A 27,700-nucleotide genomic window follows, 5' to 3' on the forward strand; every position below is an offset into this window, starting at 1 on the left:
TTTTGTATTGTTATCGTGGATTTTTTATTAAGTCTGAGTAAGGGAAATCTGAAAAAAAAATACTATTTTTTATTTTTTTTGATCGAATCGTTCGAAATTCTATAATCACTCAACCTTTCTGAACCGAAAGACCAGTAAAATATCAAACATTTTGACAGCATAAATGAAGTGACCCCATGACCCGTATTTTTCACGGGACGCTATTTTTGTTTTGAGGGGACCCTGTATGCTTTAATCGCAGTTTGGAATCCGAGAAACAATCTATAAACCGTCCTTTGCGATCACGTCACAATAGATTAAAAAATGTGCTCATTTCGCCAGGCCCGTCATTTGGGGGTCAGCCCCCCCCCCCGGCTTCTGAAAATACACTAAAAATGGTAAATATATTACCATATACACACACATTGAGTATATGTTCTTTGCTCCCCTCTCCACCCGGAAAACAGTTGAAATGACGGCCCTGCATTTCGCAGCACTGAGGGTGCAAACGAAGAATGAAGTTTTCAGTTAAGCTTCTGTAGTGCCTCAACGGAAATGAACGCACATGCCTCACAGATCAAATCTTGAAGCTTACCCAGTGTTACAGGAGTGTTCCGGAAAACAGTGTTCTTCAATTTGTTCCACGGAAAGTAGTCCCACGGGAGGGGGGTGGGTGGGTAAGATCGTCTGAGCATGGAGACCAATCTATGCCTGTTCCGGAAAATTTCGAATAGTTCAATGCACAAAGACTATCCTCAAAGTGTTCCTCAAGACAGGAAATAACCGTTGTGGTGAGGTTTGGTTGGATCCCATCTTGCATGAATCACGAAGTGCTTTCCGCCCCCCCCCCCCTTCCCCAGGTGACAATCTGTTCCAAAACTGCAAGTACCGTTCAGTGGTGATCGTTTGCGCCATCTCTGGGCTGCGAAAGGTGTGAATTTTTTAATCTGTTGTGGTGAGATTGCAACGACTGCTAACCTATTTCTCGGACGCCAAACTGCACAGAGTAATAATACTATTAATACTACTAATAATAATTTATATCTTAAGTCTATGCCAAACTGCGAGTACAGCTTATAGCTTTCCCCCTGTCGATAATATTTGTAACTATTTTTAAAACTTCTGTATCAGATTTTTACTGCTTTGAGAATAAATACCGCTTGCTTTTTTTTTATTATTTTTATCGATCACCGTTCGCGGATTATTTCATTTTAATATCGGGAAGGCCTTTTTTTTGGGATACCCTGTATATCAGTGAGAGATTTTTTTTCAAAATATAGAGCTTTTTGTTGCCTAACCGAAATACTAATTCGCCAAATTAAATTTACAATTTTCTTCGATAAATCCGGCTTTACTAATGTATATTAGAAAAATTTCAAAAAAAAAAGAAAAAAAAAGTAATATCGTGTTTCAGGAAGTTTTTTGAGACTCTTTTCTTTTATTTAATTTTTTTTCCTCACCTTTGGTTTCATGGTATTGAAAATAGATTAGTGCCTGATGGATTCTTAGAGATAGATACAGCTGAACTCCGTTCTTTATAAAGCTTACCAAAATTCCTAGTGACCTGAAAAGTCAAGGAAGAGTGAAAATTGTAAAACATTTGGTAAAAGTCAGGGAAATATACAAATATTTGGTAAAAGTTTGAGAAAAATACTGTGAAGGAAGAAACTGAAACTCGGAAAGCATTTGGAAGGTTAAGATTTCGAATTATATATATTCAGCTGTTTTGTAGAGAAAGTAAGAGAATTTTTTATTTCTAGTCAGGGAAATGATCAAGCGGATTTCAGAGGTTACCCTGCACACTCTCGTATCGATCAGACGAAATATTATCGTAGACTTTGAATGTAAATTCATTGCTTTTTTGTCTGTAGTTTAAAGTCGTTTCCCAACCTAAAGCTATATGGTCCTCTTTGAAGTCGTGGAATATTTCGAAGGGGTTCCATGGGAGGGGGGGGGGAGCCATGACGGGGCTAAAAGGCTCACAGATAGCCACGAAAAAAAATCAGGTATGCTGAAATAAGGCTCTGAAGATAAATGTGGTGGGAAAGTTGTGACTAATTTCAGAATCCAGCAGAAAAAAACTGCCCATAGAAGCTCCCAGATTATGCCCGGATGGTCCCCATGTGTTAGGATCAGAGTCGGTGTTTGACGTCAAAAACTGTCGAAAGCCTAAATGAATGCTTTTGGATATTATTTTGAACACAATAAGTTGATAACATGATGAAGAATTGTTTTTGTATATTGCGTTATATTTTTAAACACTAATTTATTAAAATAATTAGAACTAAATATTAATTATATTTTTGAAATTTGCAATTTCAATTTTTTGACAGGCAAAGTGTAGAACTGATCTATAGTTTTATGGTCCATTTTATCCAAACTGCTAATGTTATCTAAACTACTGATTACCTGTGTTCAATTCCCTAAGCGAAATAGAGCTGTTTATTCAAAATATGTGTGATAGGAAATCACAGGATTAAGTTTTTGACCTCAAAAATTACTGAGTATTAAAAAAGTCAAAAACATGTTGTCAATGTTGTCATTCTTACTTTTGCGCTCAGAATAAGTTATAGGAGCTTTTCTTAAGCATCATATACATCAGCACTGCTAAATTAAAGGACATTTGTCCTACAATTTAGTAAATTAAAGGACATTTGTCTTACAATTTAGTATTTTTATTGCTAGCTGTAGTCTAATGCTATGCACAATAAGGGTACCGTTTTAAGTATCTCTCTCTCTGTGATTATCTAGAAAATTTAATAACAGAAATCAACATTACATAATTATATGGTGTAAAAAAACTTTTTAAACACCTGTTATGAAAAGAGTACAGCAGATGGTTTATATCAATACACATATACTGTATAATGCATACTGCAGTTGAAAAATTTTTGGAAGGTCGAGAATCATGTTGAATTGAAGAATATCAATAAGATCCATATTTTTCCCTTCAGCTTTTATGTTATGCTCTATTGAAATTGTATGTTTTACATGAAAAAATTCACACATTGTCCAAAATAATTATGTAGAAAATTATTTCACAATCGTATAAAGTATTTATTCTTTGTATAATATAGTGACTTGAAAATACGCACATCGATTGCATGTTTGCACGGGAATTTTTATATTGAAAAGCAGTATTTGAATTTTTTGACAGCATTGACAGTGTTTTTGACGTAATTTAAACCGTCAGAAACTGTCATATGTCAAAAACCTGCCAACCCTGGTTAGGATCCACCCTAACACATGTTGACCACCCGAGAACTTCATGACTATAGGCAGGGCTTGACAAATAAAAAGAAAAATTAGGTGCCAGGATAAATTTCTTAGGAGCCAAGCCAACACACCAACTAGCCATTAGATAGAACAGACCGATGTATGCGAAATATTTACCTTTTTTGCAGTATATCCAATGACTATAGGTTAAATGGACGACTTCAGTGACGTACTGTGTATGAGCTTTGACAGCTAGGCTGTAAATATGTAAGCTGTTGCTTGCAGTTAAGTACGCAGTCCACTTTACCCGTGATGTCGGGTCGGCCCATCATAGAACCACGGGTCTGGAGACACACATAGTTTTAAAACTTTCGGTCACACTATAAATTTACTGACAAAATCAATTCAAGTACAATAAGTAGGAAGGGGTGTCTCGCTTCTGTGTGAGGGGCTAGATAAGACATGAGTGGGCACGAGAAGAAAATAAGGTCGAAAAGGGGCCATGAACAAAAAAAAAAAAAAAATAGTGAAGGAACTATGAAAAAAACCTATTCTAGGTAAATGCAATCTACGACGATGTGATGTGGGTATGATTAAATATCTAAAGTTTGCCGAATCTTCGAAGGTTTCTTGAAGAAAATACGCGCGAAATTCGTATTTAACTTGATTTTATCTTCGACTTCCAACATGGCTGTGGGTAATTCAATAATAGTTCATTTTCCTTTTTGACAAAAATTCCAAGGATCAAATATTTCTTTGACAGGAATTCCTCGTACCTATAAGCTGGCGTGTTGGGAGCCGAGCGGAAAGATTCTTTCTCCAGGCTCGACTCTCAAAACCAGTATTTTATATCACGAAAAAACGGCTTTATAAGTGTCTCAGTAATTCTTGTTTGTGCTTCGTATATATTCTCGTAATTTTCTTTTTATTCTTTTATTACATTAAAAAAAAGTCCTTGTCGGATTCCCAGAGATTCCTATAATTGATGCGCATATTGAAGGGAGTGACTTTGCCAATCCCATGAATTTGGACCCCACGGTTTTCAGACTATCGTCGCTGTCGAGCCGTAGATGTTGATGCAAATTTTTTTTTTCTTTTCTCTCGTGTGATCGCCAGTGTAACAACTTATTGAATATCCGTCTTACAGTTGTCGTTCGAGTCATTTCATCCGGAAAATCCACATTATCTACTGCTCTTGCCTCTAAGGCATTTTTTTGCATGTCGGCCGTGATCGCGAGCAGTCAAAATAAAATAAAAAAACCCCCCATGCCCTGTGGTTTCGTTTTTCTTGAATATTCTAGTGAATTTTATCATGTGGGGAATGAAGCTGTATCAATATCGAAAATAGAACAAGGAGAATATATGACCGAGAACTTTTTTTTTTTCGTTGGTCTCTCGAAGGACAATTGATAGCCAGGTGCTCCCACATCCTGGAGCGAAGCCCCACGGGCCTCTTTCCAGCAAATTTTTATAATATTAAATAAAAAAAATTAGATTTTTCATTTAGGCCACCCCCCCCCCCTTCCCCCATTATGGGGGAAAGAGGGCTGTCGTGGTTCCAGTTGTAGAAAATTCAAAAGATAATACAGCTTTGGGTTTTACACTGTTTAAATAATACAGTCGAATCCCTGTTTTAACGAATACCGTTATAGCGAAATTCTCGTTATAACGAACACTTTTCTAATCCTCCAAATAAGTTTAAATAGGAACAATGCTAGGTAACCCGGAATTCCTTTATAACGAAATTTCGTAATTACGAAGTGATTCTTACGGTCTCTGTGCGTTCGTTATAACGGGATTCGACTGTACAGCATACACTCTTAATACAGCTTTGGTGTAACCTCTCTCTCTGAAAGGGTAACTAACCTCTAAAGGGGCCAATTTTATTCCTGATCTGGAAATTTTTTCCACACGTAAAAGTCTGCGTTTAGTTACAGGCACGCTTTTTCGAATGCAGTTGAATCCCGTTTTGACGAATACCGTTATAGCGAATAATCTCGTTTTAACGAACACTTTTCTAATCCCCTTGATAAGTTTACATAGGAACAATGTAAAAGCCTGAAATCACTGAAGCAAATTTAAACCTTCATTCCTTTTATAACGAAATTTTGTTATAACGAAGTGATTTCTCCGGTCTGTTGGAGTTCGTTATTACAGGATTCGACTGTAGTAAGTTTTCTGGATAACAGAGGGTTTTTTAAGAGAGGTTTTTTTTCTATGTGTATGGATATCGTATCGAGAGGAATGTCCTTTCTCAGACGAAACAAATATGGTGGAAAAGTTGTGAAGAAATTTTTAGAAAATTCATTCTTCGAAAATTCTCCCGTATCCCTTCATTACGACGTTTCTAAAATCTCAGTTTTTTAATGTAGGGAGGTGAAAGGTCGCCATGGCGCTAAAAAATTAATATTGGCGCCTATTTTTTTATGTATGATAACTGAATTGAAGTCTAAAATCAGCATAAAATTATGTCAAGGTGTCTGCTGGCATTCAAATTTTGGTAGTGCAGTTTTTTTTTTGATTTATCAAACCCTTCTCTTATGGGAAGTTGAGGCTGTAAACAGCTCAGAACACCACCCTGTATTTCAAACCAGTAGATTTAAAATTAGCTACCTAGGTTTTAAGGGCAGAATTTCACAAGCTCTTGAGGTTATCGTTATAACCGAGTCCGAGTTTCACCTTAATCCCTAATAATATTTACGTGTCATCGATTCATGAAAAATTAGCTGACAGATGTCGAGAAAAAATCAATTATTTTGATGTTATTGGGATCATATAAATTCTGAAGAAAATGGATACATGGTTTATGTGTGATAGAGACTTTTCTTCTTCACTCCACACAAATGAAGAGAGAGAGACGTCTCGATGGACACATCAAAAAACAAGATGGCAGTTAGTCGTTATGTTATGGCGAAATCTCGAATGTGGTAGCTAATGACGGCGTTCGTGACTGGATCCGAAACGCTGTATCGTTCTTTTGCATCTTTCTTCGTGTGTGCCAGTAATTGTCCGACAAAACTTCTTTTTCCTAATATTATTATTATTCATCTTCCTCTAGTACATACATACTTCATATATTAGCCCCCCCCCCTCTTCATTATGATTCACGATGTTGTGAGGAGAGGGGGGGGGGTTAGTAGAAGTCATCCTCTCCTGAGGCGGTCAATGTAATCGTAGTGTGAAACGATCTTATAGTTAGGAGCTAATAATAATAAGCACATACTTTTTTGCATAAGGTGAAATTATTGCTGTTATTGAGGAAGAAAGTAGGACGTTCTCTCTCCCTGATGAGTTATCGTTTTCTTCTTCTTTTATATTCAGGTTTTCGTGTGTGTGCGCGAGAGAGAGAAATCATGCTGTGATATCTCCGGTCATTGTACGCGATATAATTTAGCCCGGCGTATCTTTATTACTCTGACGATGATATAGTTTATATCGGTAATGGTGAATATGTACTGGAATGTGTCTCCCGTGTATGTGTATTATTCTTCTGGTTCTCCATCCCAATTCTTTCTTTCCTTTTAATTAATACCATTATTATTTATAATTCGACTAGTATTATGGTTCTGCATTTCTATGGACTGAGATCGGCAATATCTATTCGATAAGGTTGTCATTGATGTGACCAGGTGTTATTAGATGCTTGGTGCCCATTTTCCGTAATGAATTTTTCTCGGTACTAGCGTATCGTTTTCAGAGATCAGGAAAAATTAAGACAGCGATTTCTTCCAATAGCTTCGTTATGTGATCGTTGCAGATGAGAAATGAGCAGATAGTAAAAGTTTTTGAGGAACTCTTAATTTAAAACATGCGTAAAAAATTATTATTATTTTTTATCATAAGTTACGTTAATCTCCATGGTATACCAGGCTTTCAACCTTTTCGGTTTTATATGGGCTTTTACCTTTTAACTTCTTATTTAGGAAATCAAGGTGTGATTGCTTTGGAGCCAACGTGGGAGATACAAACCCTCAGTAAAGCCAACCCCACCATTCCAAGCTGAATAGAACGAGCAGAGCTCTTTCTGCTATTCTTTCATGGTAAAAAAGACCTTTTAAATTTTCACTAAATAGCCGCTGGGGGGTGACTGTATTTCGAATTTCGGAAAAAGACACTTGAAAATTTAATTCACCGCATGGAACGCCTTTATTCAACAACTAGGGTTCTCATTACGTGGACGAGTTAGAAATGAATAAAAGTTTCGTTATATCATGAAAAAACAACAGCTGATAAATACTTTTCCAATTTTTATAAGCGTGAGTGCATGTCCCGTGCTTCCAGAGGGACTGGTGCCGCACCGCGTTTATAGATCGACGGAATTATTTTCATTAAATTCATAGAAGAATCAGTCATTCGCCGTGAGCGTCCAGATCAGTGTTTCTCCAAATTGTTTTCTGTTCTACCGCCCACCATAATTTTTTTCTCATCCCCCACCCACATTACCAAACATATAGGATCCTGTATTATACCCATAACTTCTACCGCACCACTAGGCAGGGTTCCTAGTGACCTAGAAAGTCAACGAAATGAAAAATGGTCAGAGGGAAAATCCAAAATATATAGTTGGCAGGAAAAATATGAAGGATTTAACTAAAGTCAGGAAATATACAAATATTCGTTAAAAGTCAGAGATTCTTTCTGTTAGGGAATTTATTAAGGAAAAGTTAATTCTTTTAGGGGGAAAAATGCTGAAACTCGTTAAACATTTTCATAGGTTAGAATTTTAAATTATATTTATTTCTTTAGAAGTTTCGGTCAAGGAAATGATCTAGCGCAGCGTTTCTCAACCTTTCTGAACCCAAAAACGAGTAATACGGGACATTCCTGTATTTTTAGTTCCGAATTGTTTTATATAAATTTTTCCAGTTTTTCAACAATGCTTACTTGAACTTGTAATGTTTACTAAAATCGTGAATAAACGGCTCTTTTTCATAACTTAATTATGAAAATTATAGCTGTAAATGCAAATATTAATTTTACATATTTGTCAGGTTCAACGTTTTTTCCAAAGTTTTTCTGTGATTTTAACTACAATGTGGGGGGGGGGGATTTTGTCGACTTACGGGACGTCGTCAATTTCCATAAAAAAATGTTGCCACATTTTACTGTATTTAAGATCTCGGTTCCCCTTATTTTTCTCAAGGAAATATGGTCATTAGTCATTTGAATGTTTTTTTTTTTTCGCGAAATACATTTTTGTTTATTGCGATTTGTAGTAGCCTTTTATTTCTCCACTCCTTCACTCATTTTTGCAGTAATTAGTCAACTTGTCGTATAAATTGCGTCTTTTTACTACAATTAGTTATATCCCGTGTTTAGGATCGCAGTTTCCAGCATTTTCCTTGATGTATGGTGAATCTAAGTATGATGGTATAGTTTTTATTTGAACCAAAATATGAATATTATTATCATCAATTAAAACAATTGAAAATTTTTTCATTCAGTTAGAATTTAATTATCAAGTCTACCCGCAGACAACCTATGCAACCGTCGCGGACTAGAGGTTGAGAAACGCTGATCTAGCAGTTTTTGCTTGGAACCCCGAGGGCAATTCGATCGCTCCAAGGGTATGATATTGCCCATTTTGGGAGACTGGTCTGAATCCTGTCTTCACGAAAAAAAACTCGATTGTATAAGACAATATTCATGGCAAGATGCTCACGAATCTATCTAAATTTTGTGTTATGTTTACGAATATATCTCATCTCGTTAGGCAGTTTTTCGAAGTATGTAGCCTGCCTTGAAACGCTATAAGAAGAGAGCTATTTTTTCTCTTTATTCTTGACCAGTATTTGTATATTACTCTCAAAAAAATAATTCTTGGCCTTTGTCTGAGAGTATCGATCGTAAAATTTCACAGCTCCGTAATTTATGTGGATGTGGTTTTTTGCTATTATACTTCACTAGAAAATATCGTATCGATCGATCGATCAAAATGATGAGCCGGGAATCGTTCCGTAGTTCAAAGAAATCCTTGAATTCCATTGTTTTGTCAAAAAATGTGATTCGTCCGTTTGGTTGATCGATTTCGTTTCCGATTTTTCTTTGCTTCCCTTTTTTTCCCATAAGAGCCGATTTCATATATTGAAGGGGCTCCCCCCCCCCTTCCCCCTTTCATATAAGCGAGCGTTAGTTTTTCCGCTGACGCGTGGATAAAACCTAATTTATCGCAAACATCATCTCTGTGTTTGAAATACGAAGCGATTTATAAATGATGGGAGCGAAAAAGAAATCCCAGAATTCCACTGAGTTTATTGACTTGTTCTGTGATTGAAAAGAAAAAAATCAGACAAATTTGAATAGAATAGAAGATTGAAGGAGCGATTAGTTTTCCTTTGTAATTTTTTTTTTTTAAGTATCTGATGCTTGACCGTATCGTGTCGAGTTCCTTTCCGTGAGAATTGGCTCTTATCCTCTTCAGTATCTGTCACATTCGAACGGACTTGGGTGATCGCCGTGAAAACGAAGTTACCTCATGTTTCACTGTTTGATACCTTGTGATTGATTCAGTCATGTTCCGATGCAGGCATCTTCAACCTATTGCTTGCGAGTAACACGGTGCTCTCTGAAGCTCTCGATGCTCGTATCCGCTTTCGTGCTCGCGAGCACTTTATCAACGTCTCAGTTAAATACCTTCTACAAATCTAAACTAAAGATGAAAATTTTATAGTTCATTTGCGAAAGTGTCTACAAAGATCAAATGCGTAAAATTTTTGCAAATGTGCAGAATCTTCATGTAGATTTTTAAGGATTTCCATGTTGATTAAACATGCAAACATGTCTTGTTACTATTTCATGAATCATTTTGCAGAAATATGTGAAATTGAGGAATCGCACAGAAACATATAGATCTCGAGTAGTTAATTACATTTAGTGCTTTTGGGGTCTTACTCTTTAAGGTGCTTTCTTTATGTGAAGCGTTTCAAAATTTTGGTTATCACCTCGCAATTTTTCTGCAAAATTTTGATACAGTGCGAAACAGTCACACACATGTATAAATTCTATTGATGACTGATACATGAACTAAGTTTGCGGATATATTTTACATTTTAGCACTTGTTTCTTGATTTTTTTTGCCTATTCTTAACGCATATTGCCTAAGAGTATTACCACTGAGTATAAAGACCATTAGACTGCACATTTAAACTTTTTATCCAATGCTGCAAACACATCAGTCAGTTTCAATGAAACATTCAAATTCAAAGAGAAGCAGAAAAATGAAAGCCAATTGATTTTTGGAAATCAATATTTCATAGCATTTGTGCACTTTAGAAACAGTATAAATGTGATTTGTTTATTAGGGATATTTCTTGTGTGTGTGATTTTTCAAAAACTTTATATAAGCAGGAAAAAAAAAAATAAAGGAAAAATATATATTATAAATTTTGGACCGCCTGGAGAAATGCTCCTGTTGCTCATGCAAAAATCGAGCCCTGGTTTCTGTTATCAATTCAGGTTTCAAAGATTTGTTTTGCATCTTTGAAGACAAGAAAACCTCATCTAGGGGGCGGTGCAAGCTTTTTCCGTCCAGTTATTCATATCTGTGAAACAATCGCTTCATGATAACATCTGACCTAAGATTACACATTTCATAGCAATATGTTGAAAACGTCGATCTCGTTTTTAATGACACTGTCCCGCTGTTCTTTCAATGTCGTTATAACAGAGTTCGACTGTAAATTTGTCTTGCGCTCAATGCTTTCTGAATTTTTCCTTCTTTCATGTATGAAAATGTTTTCTCAATTAAATGCCATCTTCCTTCGTTTTTATTTCGCTTTATTCCGGGTCATGGTGTCGTAGCTCATTTTTCGGGAGTTTTCATTGCCTTCTGAAAATTCAAAAGAAATAAATGTAGTTGGGGAAAAAAAACAACAATTTTCTTGTTTCAAAACTTCCCGGGATGAAAAAAAAAAAAAGGAAAAACGACGGAAACTTCATTTCCTAGATGTAGAACTAGAAGAGAGAGAGTGAGTTTGAGATGTCTTTTCTCCACGAGTGGCGGTCGGTCTTTTCGGTAGATTTTCTTCCGTGCTCAGCGGTAAAGTGCCACCCAACGTCGGTAATTGGATTAAATTTGAAATAGAAAAAAGAAAGGTCGTCTTTTCTCTTTTTATTATTTTCTTCGTAGAGGCAACAGTTACTCCTTAAGAAACTCTTCTCAAGGTATTTTCTGCTTGTGTGTGTGTATGTGTGTTGTCTCACTGTGCAGTCCAAGCTCTTTATTGCTTTCGCTGCCGACCGACCCCCTTGCTTACCTTCTCTGGTGGATGTGTGTGTGTGTGTACGTGTGAGAGTGCATTTGGTGGTTTGATGTTGTGTGTATGTGGAGCAGGGAAGCAACTGTGTGCGCGCGTGTTTTATGTGTCGTTGTTTGGCTTCCCAGCACGATAGATAGATAGATCTATATCCCTTTGGGATCGGGAGAGGAGTTGCTCTTTGGGCGCATTCCCACTTCAGAGTTTCTCGCTCTCTCTCTCTCTCATTACATGACTATCTTTCTTCAATCCGTTCCCCCCTTCTTCGGTTAATGTTTTCTTTTTCGGATGGTGCCTTTTGCCGCTGGACCCGCTGCGTTGCTGTTCTTGTCGATTCATCATCCCGTGTTTTATTTAGTCTGCTGTTAGTGTGTTGAACCGTCGCATATGTTTTTGTTACAACTCGTCATTGGTTCTCCAGTTTAGGAGCTGTCACAGGTAAGAGAAGAAAATAAGGTGTATACACGTTTGTGTGTTTTGCGATGTTCGTTGTTCTGCGATGTCTATAGTGGAGTGCAAGTTCAGGAATTCCATTTCTCTTCCGCCCTCTTCCAGAGGGGTTCAAAATACAAAATCAGTTTTTCACACTTTGGTCTCATCGTCGCCTCCTTAAGTCATCCCACGCGATCCCGTTATATCTGTACTTCCTACCGCCTCGCTGGTCGGCTCCCTTCTTTCAAGGGTTTTTCCCACCTTGGAAAAACCGTCCTAGATCCATGCCCCCCCCCCTCCCAGGCCAGACTTTCACGAGCCCCCTCTATAGTGACTTTATAGCATGAAGAAAAACAAAATGATGCGAATCATTCCGGGCCGCAGGGTTGGGGGCATGCCTAGATCAATGGCTCGGTAAATTTTTTTTACCGGGCCCAAACCCCTATGAATTTGAAAACTTTTATTGTTAAATTCCCTCGTGTACTATTCCCCTTATAACACCCTCAAAATATCATAGAATATTTTCTTGTTCGGAACCCTGAAATTGCATTGCACTGAACCATTGTCAGCTGATTCAGAGATAATACAAATTTTTATTTTTCGAAGGTCCGCGTTGCTGTAAGCTTTTATTGGAATTTGAAGTAGTGTTGGTTTTTCCCCCGTTTTGAGGTAGGTTTGTTGGTTGGCAGAAGAGTTCTTTTTTTTCGTCATTTAAGTAGCTTTTGAACGTTAAGTAGTAGTCACATAAAGAAGTAGCTTTTGAGTAGTCCTCCATGGTTCGTGGGAGGTAGATGTATGCCATCGAATCGTCATCTTATTCTCCAACGTAATTTTTTAAATTGAAATGCGAAATTTATCAACTATTTTTGAATTTACCCCTTAGAGTTAAGTATATCCAAGCTTATATAGAAAAAATACGGCATGTGTTGATTGTCGCATGAAATTTATAGGGATCTACATATTGCATCTATGACGTATTTTCAGTGAAAACCCCATTGGATACTCCAGAATTTATTTACATTATGGGAGTTTTGTGGTTAGTGAATAATGATTACCTCAGTCGTGTTAAACTCATTGCCTTACCCTATTGCATTGCTAGTCAGAGCACCAATTTCTTGAGTAAAATTCATTCAACAGAATAAAAATGGTGTTGATGTCCCAATTAACAACTCTATTTCCGAGCATGTGTGGCTGTGATCTCGCTAATTTTTTTTTTAATGTTTTGTTTCCTTTTATCTGCCTGGAACATAATTTCCCAACCTTTTTTGTCCCATCGCCCCCTTCTTCAGAAATTTTTTTCTCCCATCGCCCCCCCCCCCAACGCAATTGAACCCATGGAATCCCATGTTATACCCGTAGCTTCTACCTCCCCCCTGGAACATTCCATCGCCCCCCAGAGGGCGTTAACGCCCACGTTGGGAATCACTGACCTAGAAGTTTGCAGCATGATTTTTTTCTTTCTACAGTTTGAATCACAAAGAAGGTAGATATATATTTGGAATTTAATACGTATTACTTCAATACATTGATTCTATGGGCGATTTTCGAGGCTCTTTACGGCTTTTTTGTACCGTATCAAGTGGTACAATTCGAGATAAATTTTTTTTAAATGATTTTTCAGACTGGAATTCTTTTTTTTCACAAAAAGATAGCTACCACAGGGAGTCCCACATCGAGAGGTTAGCGCACCAACCTCTCGGTGAGTATGAAAAAAAAAAGTTGCCGTTTGGAATCGGCAATAAATTGTAGGTCTCGGTCTAATTAGCCCTCGTGTGCAGAAAATGACCTTGATGCGACAAAAATGATCAATGATCGTGATTTTTCAGGCTTTTTATGCGTGTCAGTGACTATGGGAAAAATATATATATCAGCTCGGGAAAAAAAAAAAACATTTAAGGGTTAATGATGAAACATTCATATTGATTTTCCATGTATCAAATTTGATTTGGTTTTTTAATTACCGTTTTTACTCGAATCTAACGCGCGCGCCCTCCATCCTTCGAAATCGAATATTTTTTTTATATCTGGGGTTGTGCGCACCGGAATTGATGACAAAATAAACAATAGGCATTTTCGCAGCGGAGAAATAAGGTGCGTGTTTGATTCGAGTAAATACGGCGTTGTGGAATATACATAGTTCTTCGTGATATACGTACTTTACTTATTTCCCATCTCTCACATTTCAGATTACTCTGCAGCAAGTCGCGTGATATCTGGAAAAAGGAAAGAAGGAAAGTCTATATACAGGGAAAATTTCCAGCCAGCGCACAACAAGAAATTTTTTTCCACATTTTCATTTCCAGTTTTTTTTTTGTTTTTTTTGTTTTGTTTCACATTCTTATTCGTCCTGTGCATATTTTTGAGTCATGGCATCCGGTGGAGGCGGCACGGATCGTTCTTCGTCTGGTGGTGGCGGTGGTGGTATGAACGGCCTGGCTGTTACGCTTACCATACGATTGATCATGCAGGGCAAGGTGAGCTTTTTGCTGCTGTCATTTTAAATTTTCTTTTACGTTGTTATGAGTCACAATTTGGTGCCCTGTTGGGAAATTTAACCTTGGAAGAGAGCTAGCTAATTAAAACTTACAAAAATTGACGTTAAATTTATTGGTGTGAGAATAGTTGGTCAATGAGTTGGCTGTATTCTTCGTGTACGGGTGTCCTGTAAGCGCTAATGTGGCCTTTATCTCATGAACCATTCGTTGTTTTCAATTTTGAAAATGTTCAAAATGCATTCACAAATTGCCCCGTACCATTTTTGAGAGTGGAAATACAGTGTGTCGCAAAATAAAATAAAAAAAATCCAAATTTTTATACGCCCCCCTAACTCTCTAATTAGAAAGTTATTGCCCCGTCTCTCTTGAGGCCAACAAAAAAAGTCTCAAGTTTCTAAGTGCAGCATTCAGTGAGATATTTGAATTCGGAAGTCAAAGAAAAGTTGGGAAAGAACAGCAAAAACGATTCCTGACAGAATAGGACAACGATTTCTCTCCACAGTTATGTTTCTTTTTCCTCAACTCTTCTTGATTTTTGAATTCGAATATCTCAATAAATATTGTACTTAGAAACGTGGAATCCTTTTCGCTGGACTCTCAAGAGACAGGGCAACAACTTTCTAATCGAAAGTTGAAGAACGGGGGGGGGGGCGTATAAAAAATATTATATAAAATGATATAATTTAGATTCTTTTATTTTGTCACACACTGTATTTTCACTCTCAAAAATGATACAGTATTTTTTTAACACATTTTGAGCATTTTTAAAATCGAAAGCTCTCCCCCCCCCCCACTTCACTGGAAACATGTTACATTTCTTTGAAAATAACAACCAGATATCATCATGTAGGCTCACTATGGACTCCTCAGTCAATGGACCATAGTTACCTGTTGAGCCTATAGATTTATAGATTAAGAACACCCTAATGCTCTAGGCAGTTCTGTGGAATTTTGAAAAAGGTCCCACTTTTTTCCCTGATATTTATTTCACTTGAAAGTTTTACATCTTCATATCCAATTTTTTTTATAACTCTTTGTGGCCCCTTTCACAGTTTCTCTAAATATCACAGGATCACAGGGTCCATTTGGCCCAGTCTATTCCTATTTTCAGGGGTTTGGGCCAGGGTGTATATGAATAGCTTTGTGAAACGAAAAGGTATATTTATTACTTAGACTCATTATTCGTATAAGAAATATATCGTAATTCAACAATTTCAGATCTAATAACCCAAATTTTTACAACAGTGCATAACTTTTTGAAATATTCATATCTTATTACATAACGTTTATTAACGTAACGTACGATTCTTGGGAAATGGCGGCAAAATATAAAAATTTATCCCATAGGGCTGCCTGGAAGGACGTTGTGTTCCTTGGGGCCCAATATGATTATTATGTGTTCATGTCTTGTCTTTTCTATGTGGTTTATGTTTTGTCTTTTAAATGTAATTTTGTGTTTGTTTTTGCAAATTAAAAAAAACAATTCTGAGTTTTGGACAGAGAAATGATCCAGCTGCTGGGAACCCTCTATTTCTTCGCAACACCCTGTGGCCCTCCTCTTACCTGTCCTGTGGCTCCCATTCCACTTGATTTTTTTTCCGTGGCTCTTAGAATATCCCAGGACCCAGTTTGAGAACCACTGCAAGTATAGCGCGTCACTGATGTTTAGTAATCCAATAAAATGGAGTTTTTCCCTTCTTATGAATGTCTCTTATATGCAATACTTCTTATAGATACTATATCTGGGAGGTATTGGTATACGTTACTGCTCTGCTCATAAGATTAATTAATTTGGACTAAGCGACGTCTTTTATTAGATGCGATTGATACAACATCGACTCCGCACCTGATTTTCTTGTCACTTCCCTCTCCTCGTGTTTCGGTATTTTTTCGAAATTCTCAATTCTGTTTGTAGTGCTTGAAGTTGAAACCGTAAAAGGCGTATCGAAATCCAACTGGATGAGATGGCCGTTTATTTCATCCATTCTGGAGCATGTTCTCGTATCTCGGGGTCACATCTGGTTGCTTGCATTGCATACTTAGTGTTTAGAAGCACAAGATGTGTGCTTTTGTTTCCCCGAATAAAATGCCCCCCACAAACATAATAGTAGCTGAGTCTTCTACTATTTTTAGTTTCGCTGCATCAGTGGTTCGTTTCCCAGCTGCCTTTCCTGCCATCCCATTCCTTTTATTCTCTCATTCTCACGTACACATTAGTTACAGACAATGGTGTGTGTGCGCCCCGGCATGTTACGAAAACCAAGAATTAAAAAAAAAAATACATTGTATGTGTGTGTTGTTACAGAGCAGTAATCTTTTTTTCCCCCTTACTTCTCTGGAATGGTATGTGCATCGTTAAAAGACAAGAGGGGGGGGGGGGAGAGACACACACACACAAAAAAATTCATCCTTTGTCGTGTAGATTGATCACACATTGCGAAGGTCTCGTGGCTATCAAATAACATTAAAGGAGCGAGGAGTTTTTTCTTGTTACTACGGTTTTTAGGTATCGAATGAATTATTTTACACAACTGTATCCGACCGTTTACGTGCAATATGTTGTGTCGTTTTCCCAACGACGTAAAATGAATGTTTTCTTACTTCCAAAGAAAAAAAAAGACCGTCACACAAAGCTGGCAACTCGATAAGGCTTATAGATTTCGGCTCAACGATAGGAAAAAAAACATGGGTGTCAATGGTTTTTCGATTTTTCAGCCGTATTAAAATCTTTCGGTCAGAAACCAGATTTTTCCGATTTTTTTCGTATCTTTATGGAAAAAATTCTCAAATTGTGCTTGTCGGGAATGCAAATTCCTCAAATAATCTTTTGTCCCGTTTACATGAGAAAAGGGAAAACCGGGTTTTTAAAACCCGTCTTCAAGGATTCACCGGACCAGCACTTTAACCCCACATTGCAGATGTCTTCAAAGGTCACGTGCTCGCCGGTTCAATTCGCCGCTCGAAGGATTAAAGGAAAGGAGGTTACACCCCCCCCCCTCCCCCACAACAAACAAGGGGCAATTCCTATTCCCCAGTTTTTTTCCCTACGAGGGATGAAAATATTTTTCACATGTTAACAGGGTTTTTCAGTTCTTGCAATTACATGCTGATCACGTTGTCTCAGAAAAAATATGGGAAATTAGGACTTCTCGAGAGCGGAAAATCGGTGATTGCTCATTTTTGGTATCATATTCGGTGACAGAGTTGCCAATTATTGCTGAAATTACCGAAAAATCACCAATGGCGGGGAATCGAAACGCTACTGCAAATCGCAGTGGATTAAAACAAATTCTACGAAGAAAACGTTTGGTAATACCAATATGTGAGACACGATATTTATAGTATAATTTTCGTTTATATAAGTTGACAAAATAATGTTTTATCCTCGATTTCAGTGAAGGATAAAATATTCAAGTAGATCTGGCTTTTCTTCGTTGAAAAAACGGGGCATTTTTATAATAAAAAATTGGAATGACAAAAAAAAAATACGCGAATGTCCAGTGGAAAATTGGTCATATGGTCACCCTATGCAATGCCAAAAATTCCCAGTGTTCCCTTTTATTTGTATAACAATTTCTACGATGCGAAATTTTTGATCACATGATAAACTATTGATTTTCCAAGTCTGGGAATTAGCACCTAATTTTCATAAGAATTCGCAGTTTTCTCAAGAAACAACATCAGGGGTGCACAACCTGCGGCCCACCAACGGATTCCATCTCAAAAGTGTTCTGGTAGAAAAGTATCGATACACATACAACATGGTATATACACGATAATTTCCATTGCGCTGACCATATTTCCTCGGTAAATCTAAGTACGGGAAATCGAGAATCCTGGTGTGAAAATACTGGACATCGCCAATTACATGTTTTCCCATCCCCTCAACTGCCATTGGACGGAGTCGGCCTTAGTTTAAAGTTTGATAACAGAATGAGAGATATGTTCCCCCTCCCCCTACGGGATAGTATACTATAATGTGTGCAGTATAAATAATAGAAAATGCCAGAGTATTTCTCTTCCTCGGTTGATTTTTTTAAAATTATTCTCGGTGTTGGTAAGAAAAGTACCATCACCTGCACAAAATCAGACGAAAAAAATATTGAGAAAAGGTGTAGCATTTTTTACAGAGGGTTTAGTGATTTCCATTGTTTCAGTTATAATGTGGATCAGTGAAATTTTAAAAACCGGTTGAGAGAAGGGTGAAATTAATGAAAATCATTTTTTTTTATGGGCAGTGTATTATACCTTTAGTTATTTTAGTTTATTTTTCTGAAAACTGACTTTGGGTCATTGCATTTAGGCTATGGCAACCATATTTTTATGGGGTTTTTTTACCAATATTGTTTTTTTTATTAAGAAAATATAAATAGTGTAGTTTTTATCTTTCTTAATTTATCTTTTTCTTTATCTCCCCCCCCCCCCCAAAAGCCACTTTATTGAACAATTTGCTCTGACTCCAGATTTCGTATTTGTATTTCAAAAACGATACTTCTTTTGATAACTTTCTGTTATCGTGACAATCACACATATTTCCTTAAACTTCCGTTTGCTCTGCATACAAGCCAATTGGCTTGTTGACACGAATCGCGCTTGAGTAGCCCCAGCGACGTGTTTTTTCCTCTTCTCTCCCCACCATTTCCCCCACTAGCACCCCACTGAATAAATGTAGAAGCCAATTTTGCTATGAAATAAAGCAGAAGCCTCACTAGAGCTTCAAGTAGGAAGTTGAAAGAGCACCACACGCTTTTTATATTTATTATTATTTTTTACCCCAGCTGATGCCTTATAAAAGCATCAGCAGAACACAAAGGCAGGCATTTATGAGGAGAAAAATTTTCTTTCTAAAGAAATATTAGCCAACCACACGGCTTATGTTTCTTTACTCGGATTGCGAGATTACATTGAAGTGGTGTATTTTGCATGTATATGTATTCATTTTGAAAGTTAAAATATCAATACACATACGTTCCGACTGAGAGGGGGAAAATATTATTCAGCGAATAATCGGTCGATTTTTGCTTGTGCGTTCAGTCTAAAAATATCGATTTTTTTCGTTGCTTTCGACCGAGTTTATTTTGAGATAAGTGGACGCAAGGTGTTTTCCATCTCTCTCCACAGATATACTGTATGCATTTCATCTCTGTTATCTTTCATTCATTGATATCAAAGTTATCCATCCCAGTGCTGGGAAAGTATCTTTTTCACCGTGACCAAAAGCTCAGTGTATCATCTTTGTGCGGCATCAACGGAAATAAAATCGATCTTCATCCTCAGATAAGAATGTATCGGATATCTCATTTAGAGAAAACGTAACGCATTGATTCGATTTATTTTTTGAGCTGATTTTCTTTTTCTTTCCTTAATATTTAGTTCTCTGACAAGAGAGATTCTTGCAAAAGCCATTAAAGAATCTCGGTTTTCTTTTTATAGTCCACTCGGAGAAATTTGATTGGCTGTTCAATCTATTTCGGTTCCATAGATATTGTGTAGCTACACTAACGTCGGATTATAAAAATCGCAAAAATAAATAAATGAAATTGCGATGTGTAAATTGGGTGCTGTTAGCATATTTTTAAGTGGAACAGCACATCAACACATTGACATTGATGGAGCACCCGGATTCACATCTCCAAGAGGAAATTTCGAAGCTTTTTCCTGGGGAATGGGTGCATCCCGGAAGTCCAACAAACCTTTATTAAATCCTGAAGAGGCAAAACTTTGACAAAATAAAAAGTTCGAGCTGATAAATTTGCTCGCATTAACATAAAAAAAAAAATAAACGCATCAACACAGCTATTTAATTACTTAGAGAGCGGATTTTTGAATTAGTTACAATGACCAGTTAAGGGTAAAAAATATAGTTTTCCTTTATTTCTATCTCGGATTTTAGATTTTATCTCTTGATTCTCACTCAGAAGTTCTCCTTTATTTTTCTGCTATCTATAAACTGAAATCTTGCTTAACGAAGTTGAATAGTTGTTACCTTGTGCGTGACTTTTGTTTCCTATTCTCCCAATTCGATGCGGTTTTATTAATCTCTGAACACGTAAAATTTCAGCAGCTTTCAAGCAATGACGTCGACAAGAAATCAGTTCTTTCTAGCTATTTCGCACTGAAATTACACTAAAAGATTTATTCTCTAAAATAGCAAAAGAATTGAAAGAAATTAGTATAATGGGGTTTTTGATCATGTATTTGCTATGTGTAGTGAAATATACACCGGAATCTGACGATAAAGGGTTAACTTAAAAATATATATGAAAAATATACTGTATTAAAATACAGGTGATTCTAAATTCTTGAGACAAACTTTAAGAGGTGATATAAGACTCCTGAACAAGCATTTTTGATCATATGAAGTGTTTGAATCACAATAGCAAAGTCGGTGGCGAGTGTTTAGAGAGTGCACAACAGCACTTCATCAGAAGCAAATATAATATTTTTCTGACGGATTTGCAATTATTGCAATCAACCATTCGAGGGGGCAGAGTATTGTAATGTGGTAAGCAATCTAGGTAACGCAAATTCTACCACCAGTCATTCTACCGTTTGATCATTGTTTGGCCTTGATGTTCCTTCCACCAATAAAAAATAAATTCCAATCCAAAGGCGCATATGCACCCTCGAATGGTTGATTGCGCATATCGCCGCAAATCCGTCGGAAAAATACCATTTGTTTTTGGTGAAGTGGTGCTGTTCACTCTCTTAAAAACACCCTCTACCGCCTTTGCTTATTGCGATTTGACCACACATTCTATGATAAAAAATGCTCGCTTAACCCATTAACGACGACTTTGACTTTTTTTAAAAACAAAAAAAGTAATGAGGGGAACCACTTCCACCATTTATTGGCAAAGAAAAAACTTAAAATTTAGAATGGAAAATTTTCTTACCAACCGGCGTTAATTGATTAAGGTCTCATATTACTCATTAATGTTTATTACATGAATTAAGAATCACCCTGTATAATACCGATTCATTGGGGGTTCCGGGGGGGGGGGATCTATGAGGTTCTTAAGTCAGCCACCTCGTTGGGCAATTTGCCTGTTGTGGCGTTGTATTTGTATTTGTATATAATTATGTACCGCATATTCATTGACTAACTCACTGGTTTGATGGTTTATAGCGGCCCACCTTTTCGATTCTCGTGCCAACCGAGATTAACTTTATTTCAAAAATCGCGCAAATGGTTCGATCCATGTAATTTTGTTGTATTTTTTTTTTTTGTTCCGGATACATTCGTATGCGGTTTGAAAGAGCTTAATAATTGAGTGTGGTAATTTCTTTTTGCCATCGTAACTTCATTAATATGGAAGTTCCGCAACTTGTTTTAATATTAATAGACACTTATTATGTGTGTGACTGTTTGTCCTCGATCCCAGCAATTCTTAGTTTTCATTTCCAGAAACGAAGTTTTCTGTTTCGTGGCATCAGATTTCTTTCTTCTGGGGAACACATACATCTGGTTTTTTCTTTCTTTCTGTCTCCATCTTCATTTTGAGGTCTTACTTGGAGGGAATTTTTTTTTTTCTTTCGTTATGTCTACCAAGGACAGTATAAACTCTGGCATTTTTATGGGTTTTTTTTTTTTGGAATCGTCGAACGAAACTAAACCCGATATTTTGATTGAGACATCAACACAAACAATTTCGACGATTGTTAATTTCCTTTGAAGTTCTTGTCGAGAAGATCGTGGAAATCCAATTTCCTATTTTTGGATGATCGGTGAAGTTTGACTTTTGGAATGGGCTACTACTTAACAGTACATAGACCTCGTAACATTTCTCTGGGGAATTTCTAACGAATTGGTGGCTACTGGAACGTGTTGTGTGTGCATACGTAGCCCTGACGTATTTTTGTTGTAAGAGTTATGCATGTTTCGTATTATACTGCTTCTGCCATCTGTCTTCGATGTTTTGAAGTCATGATGTCGCATGCCTGAATTTCGCGTGTTATCAAGTATAGTTTCGAAGGTCTGCCTGCTATTTGCAGAGAGACTTTTTAAAATGGGAGACCGGCTCACATTCGCTCCTCGAAATTTTAAAACTGTAGAAAACAACAGCTGACCGCCAACTGCGTGCACGCTTGGATCCTCGCAATGTGATTCTTATGGTATTCTGAAAACTATCGAGCTTCGATATTCCGAAGTGAAGATGTCGAATGCCTGAATTTTCCGGTTATGTAAGTAAGTGTTGAAGAAATGTGTAACTGTTGTTTTCTTTTACAATGGGAGCTACTACTGATACTCACGTGCACCTCGTAAATATTCCTCAAAGAAACTTCTAATGTATTTGGTGCATGTCGGAATGTTATTGTCTTGTGAACCTAGTTTGTTGTGTGTTTTAAAATAGTGTAGCCATCTACCTTCCGAATTCAGAAGCCAACAACCGCCATGTTATTTCGCTTTGTATCATCCGTGGATTTTTTTTTTAAAGTTGTAGGCCTGATTGCTCTCTGTGCAGAGACTTTTTAAATGGGAGATCAACTCGCGTTCGCTCCTTGAAGTTTGAAAACCAACTCCTGCCGACCACCATTATGAAGCCAGTGTAGTGTGGTTAGAACCCGGGCCTTCGCGATGCACACACGGCCGCAGGGCGTAAAACGAGTGCTGGAAATCACCTCGCCTTTATGGAGTGAATATCATTGTCAGATGTATTCCTACGCACCATAATTTATATACAGCCGATGTTATCTTGCTCGATATGAGATAAAACACAAAAAGTGCAGCTTTTTTTCCCTCCTCTGGAGGCTCTTTTTTCCCTTCTCTTTAAATCATCTCCAATAGTTTTTTTTATTCATTCTAAGGAATGATTTAAGTCCAGGCAGCTGCTGGGGCCTACACTTCTAAATATTTCTTTCATTTCTCTGCTATTTATTATTTCATCTCGTTTTTTTATGTTTGTGTTGGTGAATGCTCCAACATTAGTTGCGTATTCGTTTGCTTATGCATGTGTGTATAAGGTTCCCCTCCCCCCCCCCTTTTTTTAGGAGCTGATTTTCGCCATATGGCCGAATATTTCTGTATTCCAAAAAAAAAGGGAAGAGTTCGCGCGAAGGAAGAACTAAAAAAAAATCTGAGCTGATCACGTTTTACTTTTATAGACGCACCCTAGCACGTGTGCTCGCGGAGTATACACGTTGTGCGATTCGCCATTTCTTTATCGAATCCCTTGATGTGCAAACTCTTCTTCTCTCTATCTCTAACCGTGTTGCATCCAGGAAAACATCCGAGGCTCATATTCTTGCCAAGGGAATATAAGATAGTTGTGGGAGATTTTTTGAAAAAGAAGAAAAAATAGTTGATGTTCTCAAGACAGCGCAAGAGAGAAAATTATATAAAAAAGAATAAATGGAAACTTCAATCTTCTTTGGTGATCACGGCACCATCATGTGAACCGCGCACAATCACTAGCACCAGAAACTATGAGTGGAACTTTCCTCCATCCTATTCGTCCAAAGGGTCCTGAGAGAAGAATTGTGGGGAAAATCCTTTATTTATGTCTCAGTCGTAGTGTTAACCAGTACTAGCGCGAATTTCTCATTCTCCACTCTAGTACAGGGTTCCCAATGATCTGGAAAGTCATGTAAAATATTTGGCTAAAGTCAGTGAAATATGCAAATACCGTATTTGCTGCTTATTAGAATCATGGATAATGTTATCATTCGGGTATATTATTAGTTTCGCAAAGTACGCAATGGACCAATACAACATGGGGGATTCGTTTTTTGTTATCAGGACCAAAAAAATTGTTAACCAAAACTTATTGGTTAACCAACCTTCTTTATAGCAGGGATTCTTAATCTTTTGTGCTGTGTTCAAGGACTCTTTGGGACCTTAGTGCCAATAAGATGGGGTCCGTGGACTCATTGTGCCAATAAAATGAAGGCTCCGGATCCCTTCACAAAATGATATTCAGAATATAGCAATGCATAAACAATGATATAGAAGAGTAAATAATCCTTTGCCTGATAATCACAGAAGACGAACGAAAAGACAAATGCACCGAAATTCCTAATACATTTCGACGCACTATGAGTGTCGTTTTCAGAGGATAAATACAGTGCAACCTCAATATAACGATACTCTGCTTACCAAGTTAAAATATCGTTGTAGAGAGGTTATCGTTATATCGAGAGGTAGCAGCATTATCATCAGGCTCCACCAAATTGCTGTTGTTGGCATCTCTTTTAAATTGGCGTTGTCAGTACCGCCATAAAATGCATTTGTGAGTGTATTCGCAGCAAGAAATTGTAATTGATTTGTTGAGGAATAAAATTCAGTTGTTTTACCCTGTAAAGCAGTTTACTTCATAACACGTGTTTGAATTGCACAAAAAGTAGCTGCAGAGCAATTTCATTAAATACTTTCAACGGGTAAATTGTGCAAAATACTGATGCTATTAGGCGCGTTCGAAAGAACAAAAACTGGTGAGGGATTAAAAAAATATTGAAGGCGATTTTTTCGAGCAAAATATAAGAAATATCGTTGTAGCTGTTTCGGACTCCTCAAGAAATATCGTTATAGTGGGATTTATCGCAGTAAAAGGCATTGTTGTATCGAGAGAAGTTTAACATTAGACCATAGGCAATTCCAAACAATATTCGAAAAAATATCGTTGTGGCGAGGTTTCACTGTATAACGACCATCACGCTAACCGCGGATATCCCACTTGGATTTTATACCAAATCATAACTCCCGGTTGCTCTGCGGAAAAATATACGTCTGTATCAGTCAAACGTCACGGTCAGAACAATGAGTTAAGGGGTTTCACGACCCCTAAAGTCGATTTTCCAAAAATGACTTCAAAAAAATGTTTCATTTGATTGCAAATAAATGCTAAAATTTTCATGTTAATTGGTTTATTTGTTCTTTCAAAATGAAAGAAGTAATGATAAGTATAATAATGAATTATAAATACAAATAGTGTAAATGCATGCTAGAAAAAAAAACACATTGAACGCGATTTTCTCAAATTGCAGTTTTTGAGTTCATCGGTAAGATCAAAAAGAAAAAACTACTGCACCAAAAATTCGGAAAATTTTCAAGAATGTTTATTCAAGTTGTGTTTGTAAAATGAACCTCGATCTTGGATATCTAACCGTTCATTAGTTTTTTTTAAATTAATTTTTAAAGTTTGAAAAAAATTTCAAAAATCATATAATTCAAACATTTTTAAAAAAAATACTTTCCAGTGGTCAATTGCAATTCGGAAATTCATTTCACTAACACATGTCGAATAAACATTTCTACAAAATTTCAGAATTTTTGATGCAGTAGTTTTTTTTCTATTGTCTTAACTGATGAACTCAAAAACTGCAATTTGGGAAAATCGCATTCAAAGTGTTTTTTTTATTGTATACTAGCTACAATGCCCGGGTTTTGGGGAACTCAGGACCTGTGCGCCGGATACAAGTTCACACTTGAAGTGTGACGGGGACCCTTCAATCTGTCATTGGGTTAAAATTACCACTTCATGGTAGCATCTGATTATATTCCACTAGCTATAATACCCGGCGCTGCCCGGGTTTTCTTCAATTGCTGGGATGATTGAAAAAGTGACAAAAAAAAAAACCCCCATTGTAAAGGAATAAATTGTTATACTGCAATCATTAAAGAAGCAAACCATTGTAAAGGCATATATGAATGTCTGAAACGCATAGTTAGGGAACCACGGTAACCAAAGTAAACTTTCAGAAAGTGACTGTTGGGGCCCACTGAACTGTTGGTTGCCCGACGTTTTTCGCCCGTTTCGGGCATTTGCCCAGCTCTGGCGAACTTTTAAAGTAGCCTATTGGTTCAATCCCGGTCCTGTTTGGTATACATGCAAAGTTTGGCGATGATCGGTCTAAAATTGTAAATTAGTATGAAGGACAAACAAACATACTTTCACATATATAAGACTAGCAAAATTATCCTGTGCTTCCCGGATTTCCTTCAATTACCGGGAGGATTGAAGAAGTGACAAAAACCATTATAAAGGAATAAACTGTTAATGCATGATACTGGCAGCATCAAAAAAGTGACAAACCATTGTAAAGGCATGTGCATGTCTGAAACGCATTGTTAGTGAACCATGATAACCGAAGTAAACATTCCGAAAGTGACTGTTGGGGCCCAAGAACCATTGTTGCCCGACAGTTTTTCCGCCTATGATTTTCCCAGCTCTGATGAACTTTTAAATTAGCCTATGTTTCAATCCCGGTCCTGTTTAGTATATATGCAAAATTTGGCGACTATATCGGTCTAAAATTCTGTACTCAGATGGTAAAATGTAATGTCACTTTTTCAAAATTTCACGAGGGCAAATTTGTAAACAATATTTTGCAAAAATGTGATACTGTGGTTTTTTTTGAATTATTGGAATTTGTGTTCGTTGGTCCCTCATAAACTGAAAGAGATGGATGAAATTTCGACGAACGAGACACTAGAATGCGAACAACTCAATTTTTTGGGAAAATTTTGCCACAGAATTGTAGATTTTTATAAAGAACAAGCATACATATACATTCGCATTTATATATAAGATCATTCTTATTACTTTTTTTTAAATTGAGGATTGAGCTTTGTTGTTGCGTAGCAATAAGTATTAGTATGTAAATATGTGAAATATATATATACAACTAAGTTCCCCAACAATACCCTGCTCCCCATAAGTGCAATGGCTGAAACTGGGGAATTTTACTGTTAGAGCAAGGATTGAAAGAAGAAAAGTGTTTTTTCTTGTAGGCTATAATTCATTTACTACTTTTATTTTAAAAGAACAAATTAACCGATTGACACGAAAATATTTACATTTATTTGCGATCAAATGAAAATTTTTAAAGTCGTTTTTGAAAAATCGACTTCAGGGGTCTTGACACCCTTTAATTCTTTTCTTATCCAACCCCACCGGGAACTCCAAGAGGTCTGTTGGTGATTGTGGAATGAATTTCTCATCTTTCTTTGAAGGAAGGAGATGCCACTGGTGTCCGCACCCATTTTTCGTAATAATCTAGCTTTTCCTTCTCACCATTTCCCAGTCGATAATTTTTTCCTAGAATAGCTGCAGAACTTTTCTTTTTTTTTCTAATTTATATAATTAATCGATTCTTTCATATTTTCCACTGGAAAGATTCTCGAAAATCCATTAAATACAGATAGTATTTGATTATCTATGTCACGCATTTGCTGGATTTATTTTTTTTTCTCTACAGATTAAAATCTTCAGTGATCAGCTAGGTGTATTTGAATACGTAGATGAAACTCAATAATTTAATTCGTATGCTTATGAATTACTGGTTTATTCAACATAGAAAAAAAATTCCAAGCAATGAGGAAAT

The 27,700-nt window shown here is 36.9% G+C and overlaps 1 protein-coding gene across 8 annotated transcripts in view; it reads left to right on the forward strand.

The window, feature by feature from the left end:
* The window catches only part of LOC149069012 (poly(rC)-binding protein 3-like), a 111,977-nt gene that overhangs the window by 24,339 nt on the left and 59,938 nt on the right, over positions 1–27,700 (forward strand). For 6 of the 8 annotated variants that reach the window (XM_089251200.1, XM_089251195.1, XM_089251201.1 and 3 more), the window contains exon 2: positions 14,069–14,356. In XM_089251200.1, coding sequence (XP_089107326.1) covers positions 14,249–14,356 — 108 coding nt within the window. In that variant the 5' untranslated portion in view covers positions 14,069–14,248. Of the gene's footprint in view, positions 1–11,388; positions 11,889–12,231; positions 12,552–14,068; positions 14,357–27,700 lie in introns of those variants that run through there. The other 2 variants (XM_089251194.1, XM_089251198.1) reach the window with 2 other exon arrangements.

This window comes from Pholcus phalangioides, unplaced genomic scaffold, assembly GCF_987345545.1.
Source record: "Pholcus phalangioides strain wild (caught in Gottingen) unplaced genomic scaffold, Ppha-v1.0 ptg000024l_1, whole genome shotgun sequence".
In the NCBI taxonomy this organism is placed as follows: domain Eukaryota; kingdom Metazoa; phylum Arthropoda; class Arachnida; order Araneae; family Pholcidae; genus Pholcus; species Pholcus phalangioides.